General features: G+C 46.7%; 1 protein-coding gene across 1 annotated transcript; it reads right to left on the minus strand.

The window, feature by feature from the left end:
- Window positions 1–265: 265 nt before the first annotated feature.
- N7473_001639 (oleate hydratase) lies at window positions 266–1,944 on the minus strand (the record flags this gene model as incomplete). The annotated part of the gene is made up of 2 exons (XM_057147579.1): window positions 266–1,337; window positions 1,397–1,944. 2 exons carry the CDS (start codon window positions 1,942–1,944, stop codon window positions 266–268), a joined length of 1,620 nt encoding a protein of 539 aa, XP_057011233.1.
- Window positions 1,945–2,674: the final 730 nt, after the last annotated feature.

The following is a 2,674-nucleotide window of genomic DNA, read 5'->3' on the forward strand; positions in this document are numbered from 1 at the left end:
CGAGGGATGGTAGACCCTAAGCAAACAGACAGATGCCAATTTGAGACTTCACCGTACACATTCGATAAGATAGAGGAAGTCTCTATAGTTTTCACGCATTTGCACCAGAAACGTCCCCACGTGCCTTCAAAGCTAGAAAAACGTCTCGTAAAGAAACAGCGAATCATGAAATAATTATAGGAACCAGTAATTCTGGACCAGTCAACTCCTTTGTTCAACGCTTTTTCATCTTGGGTTTCCAGTTCAGCTATCGCATATTATTTCATCATCTCCAAAACAAGAGTTTTAGGATGGCGGAGACCGTTGACGTAGACGAAGTGATAGGAGGTAGCGGTAAGCCTGTGAGACGAGCAATAGCTATTCGTGCCGAATATATGCCATAACTGACATCCACACAGGTGCGCCGTGGGATCTCCACAAAATTTCCGACAAGACCCATGTTGGACACCCCTTTTGGTATTGTATCGGGTCGATCATTGAAGCCTCTGGTGAGCAGTAAGGCACTCATCCTAGGCATTGCACGTGGTATGGTGACAGTGAGTGACATTGGCAGTTGTGGATGAACTTTCAGATGTCCAAGCAATTCCCTCATTAGTTCTGCGCCCGAACTTTGAAGCATTGTCTTATTCACATAGTCTCCTTTGCAGTCAGGAGAGTGTGCGAAGCCCCAGAGAACGCGGACATCTCGGGGCTGGCTCGGGAAAACCGGCTGACTTGGAATGCAGATATTCAACCTCCAACTGCTGCCTTTTACAAATATGAAGGCCCCAGAGTTAGAATTGCACTCTGAACGCTGGCTGAGCATATTGAAGAATTCGGTATCTCTCGTAGTAATGGTAAATGACTCTAACATTGACTCGGACTGACGCATGCAAAAACTGTAAGGGTTGCCGAAGCTGTGATTTTTGTTTTCGAGATCCAACCATATCGACCAATTTTGGTTCAATGCCTCATCAAGCTCAATCGAGTCCCAGAAGGGAGCAATATCATTTGTCCCTGTGGCTGACCCTGACACAGTCGATCCTAGATTCGCAATAACCATATCTTGGCTTCTGATAGTTTGATATGTTTCGCGCCCGTCATGAATCAGGCGTAATCCGGTGACTGTTTGTTGATCATTGTCTCCAACCATTTCAATATCCTTCACGAAAGTCCCAAACTGGACATCCACGCCATAACGTCGAAGGAAAGAATATATTGGTATGTAAATAGCCTCGTACTGATAATAACCGGTAATATCTAGGCAGCTTAAGATACTTAAGCTCCGAAAACCCAAGATGTATTGCCGAATAGCACGCCTGAACTCCGCAGCGCAATGCCACGGCTGGAAGCTGAACCTAGTAAAGAAGTGGATGTCAATCGATGGGAAAAGTACTTCCGCTCGTTCGATACTCACTGGGCGGACCAAACTGCCCAAAAAGCAGTCTCAAAAAAGCCGGTTGGGAACAAGTCTCGGATCTGCTTCTTCGCAAGAGACTTTTCTTTTCGCAGTAGAAAGCGTGCTAAATTTACGCGGTGCCTATAGCCCAAGTTTAAGGACTCGACAGGTATACGGTGCATCGATCCATTCTCGCATTCGAGAAAATGAGTTCGGTCGTTTCCTTTTGTAGCAAGTCGATTTGCTTCCATCACGTGGATGTCGTCTAACAGGGACTGCCCTTCTCCCTGACCAGAAGGGATTGCAGAGAGGAGCTCACTCATTGGTGAGCCGACTGGTACAGGTAAACAAGCTGCAAATTGGTCATATCCATTGGACGAGTCGCCATTGTTATGTGTCGCCTGTTCTAGAGAGGGGTGCTGGTCCAGAACATGTATATTGCACGGGCGAATATCGGTTTTTGTGATGAGGTAGAATGCGGAGGCCAAGGAGGAAATTCCAGTTCCTAGTATCCAGGCCTCAGTATGCCTATTGCTGCCCTTATGTTGGGGTTGAACGCCTTGCATGGCGGTCACGAAACAAAAGGTCTGGATGATTTAGCAACGCCTAATCTGCAAGGAGCGGATAGAGGATGGGATAAGTCGTAAATGATGCTACACTGTTGTGAAGTAATCCACTTACTCAGCTCGACTAAATCTACGATAGGCGGTCGGCAAAATGGAGCCCTCGGTGTTCCGAAATGTTTTGCATAGCCACTGTGAGCTCGCTAGTGAACCACTTTGTGCGAGTACCCTAGGTTGTCATGTTCTCGCTGTTGAACTTAAGTCACCGGAGAAACGAAAAGACACTCGATAAATCAAATAGGGGCTTCAAATGTGACGTAAGAGTGAAGTCACGATTAATTGTGAAGCTGTCACACTACAGAAAGATCTAGACCTCCAGAGCAAGAGAGACTGCCACCCTTCACCAAATGTCGCTTAGTCCTCCAGATTTTTGATTTGTTAAATTCGGCCCCGGGCATGGAAAAGACATGGTTCTGAGACTAAAGGGAAATTCTCGCCAAAATCGTGATAGGGATACGAGAAGAAACATCCACGGAAGGGCGCGAGGCAGGAAGCCTTAAGCGGTATATAACGAGCGAGCATTCCTAGATGCCTAGCTGAGCAGCATGTTATGAAGCTTCTTTGGCGGCTATGCTGATATTTCCATCTAAGGCTTCATACAAATCGAATACTGGTTCTGACGCGACCGAGCTACTCTCGTACTTCGCACTCGAGCTTTTGGCGTCGAAATGGC

This window comes from Penicillium subrubescens (assembly GCF_028828155.1).
Source record: "Penicillium subrubescens strain IBT 31985 chromosome Unknown utg000002l_segment0_segment0, whole genome shotgun sequence".
Lineage (NCBI taxonomy): Eukaryota > Fungi > Ascomycota > Eurotiomycetes > Eurotiales > Aspergillaceae > Penicillium > Penicillium subrubescens.